Below are 2,166 nucleotides of genomic sequence, written 5' to 3'. Positions count from 1 at the left end.
ATGGAAAGACTTGGAAAAAGTCATATTCAGTGAACTAAGCCAGTCCCAAAGGAACATAAGATCCACAGTTTCCATCATTTGTAATGATTAGGACACACTAGAAATCTCCTAGCTGAGGATCACAATAGCTCAAAAGCTATGGACATATGGACATAAAAAATGAAATTAACAAATTGAACTTTAGGTTATGGAAGAAGAGGTTTAAATTTGTGATTGTTGTTCTTTTTTTTTGGCTGAGATGGTGCTTTTATTGTATGGAAACATTTTCAAACAGGTGAGAAAAAGGACTCAAAAGCCAGTACACACGAGATGAAATCTCATATTCACACAAAATAATTTGATTCTTTCATGTGCATAACTAATCATTATTGAGATAAAAAACTTGAAATTTTCCAGTTGTACAGAGGAACACTACTGGGTACCTTTTACTAACACTGAAAGTTTATGATCAACACTGTTAGCAGTATGATATCTGCATTTCACACTGGTTTTGCTAGATTGGACTCTGTCCAAATCAACAAGTGTTCATACCTACATGAGGAAAGAAGGACATCACCATTTTATCTATTCAGCTAAGTTCTTTTTATGTGCAAAAGTTGTACTGGGATTTTAAAACCCCAAATGCAATGTTATTTTACCATAAGCAACACACTGTTAACCATAAAGCAATGTCAACGCTAAACATGGTTATTTTCAGGCGACGGGACTTCCCATTAGACTTTCTTGTCGAAGGGTAATCAATCTCTTGAACCACTTTTCCTCAGCTTCAGCTTTCTCAATAAATAAATTTGGGTGAGCCAAAGAGTTGTCATCCTGATACTTGATAGCTGTAGGGATGCTGCTGGGGTGCAGCTCCTTCCCAACACTGGGCGGCTCCGCAGCCACGGCCATGGGTCCTGCTGCTGGGGCCGCTGGCTTCAGCTCACTGGGCTCCACTGTCTTCCGGACTTCTTTACTGGATCTGAACGTCTGCTGAACGAAAGCGTCACTTTCAATAGCTTCGATTTCTTTCACTCTCTTCACTTGCTGCACCAGGGTGACTTGGTCTTCCTTCTTCCTTCTCTTGGCTTCTTCCTCGTTCCTCTCTTTGGCTCTCAGTGCTTCATCAGCTTCGGCAGCAGCTTCAAGGACCAGTTGTAATCTGGCTTTGGCCTGCTCTGCTGGAGGCAGATGTTCTAATCCAGCTTTGATGTTTCCAAATTCCCCAGGTCTGATGCTGTGCAGTTCCTTGTCCTTGGCTTTTTCCTTCTCCTTTTCCCTCTTCTCTTTGTCTCTGCCTTTGCGGCGGTCTCTGTCCTCCTATGACTGGACCGTTCACTGCTTCGACTATGGGAACGGGGACGAGCTCTTGACCTGGACCTTCTTGTTCTGCTTTTTGAGCTAGACCTTTGAAGTCTGTAGGATTTGCCCCGACCTCGAGAACGACTTCGACTTCGTTTTCTTCTAGAGCCATAAGAGGAGCTGCTGCTTGAACGGTGCCTGCGTCTTCTATCATAAGAATGTGAACGGGACTGAAGACCTCTGGACCAAGATCTTGACTTTGACCTGGATTCTCTCCCACTCTTCTTTCGGCTGTAGGTTCTACTATCAGAAGAACTGCTTGAAGATGACCGTCTTCGGTGTTTCTTTTTTCTCTTGCTACTGCTTTCTTCTTCAATGTCTGATGATCGGCGTCCCATTTCTATAAGCTTCCGACTCGCACGTCCGGTAGAGGTGCCAGGGCCGCGGACCAGGCAGGTGTCGTCAGGTCGAGGCGCCACCGGCGTCCTCCGAACTGGCTTCAGTTTAAGCTCAGCGCCTTCCTCTGTGATTGTTGTTCTTAATGTACTATTGTGAAGTTATTTCTTTTCTCTTTTGTTTCCACTTATGGGAATTTCATGTATTTATTGTTCCTGATTTTGTTACCTGATATACTGTATATACACTTACTTATTTGACATATGGAAGGGAAGGGGGAATAAAGATGACTGGGAGGGAAAGGGGACAAAAACATGGGAGGGGTATCAAGGTTCGAGAGGTTGTACCTACTATCTGCGGAATGTAACTGTAACCCCCCTGTACATTATCCTAACAACAAAAACACAATTTTTTTTTCAAAAAGCTAAGAAATATTGTCCAGTACCTGAGTTCAAGGCCCAGAACTAGCACATCAGGAGAAGTAAGGGT

General features: G+C 43.4%; 1 protein-coding gene across 1 annotated transcript; it reads right to left on the bottom strand.

Moving 5' to 3' along the window:
• Positions 1 to 233: 233 nt before the first annotated feature.
• On the bottom strand, positions 234 to 1,694 carry LOC150057423 (serine/Arginine-related protein 53-like). The gene is given in 2 exon segments (XM_090339713.1): positions 234 to 1,298; positions 1,301 to 1,694. Coding segments are annotated over 2 exon segments (984 nt in total). The 5' UTR covers positions 1,680 to 1,694; the 3' UTR covers positions 234 to 693.
• Between the last annotated feature and the right edge of the window lie 472 nt (positions 1,695 to 2,166).

This window comes from Megascapheus bottae, chromosome 10 (genome assembly GCF_031878675.1).
Source record: "Megascapheus bottae isolate mThoBot1 chromosome 10, mThoBot2.hap1, whole genome shotgun sequence".
NCBI lineage: Eukaryota > Metazoa > Chordata > Mammalia > Rodentia > Geomyidae > Megascapheus > Megascapheus bottae.
The sequence above is the reverse complement of the archived record's forward strand: the minus strand, read 5'-3'. Positions and strand labels throughout refer to the sequence as shown.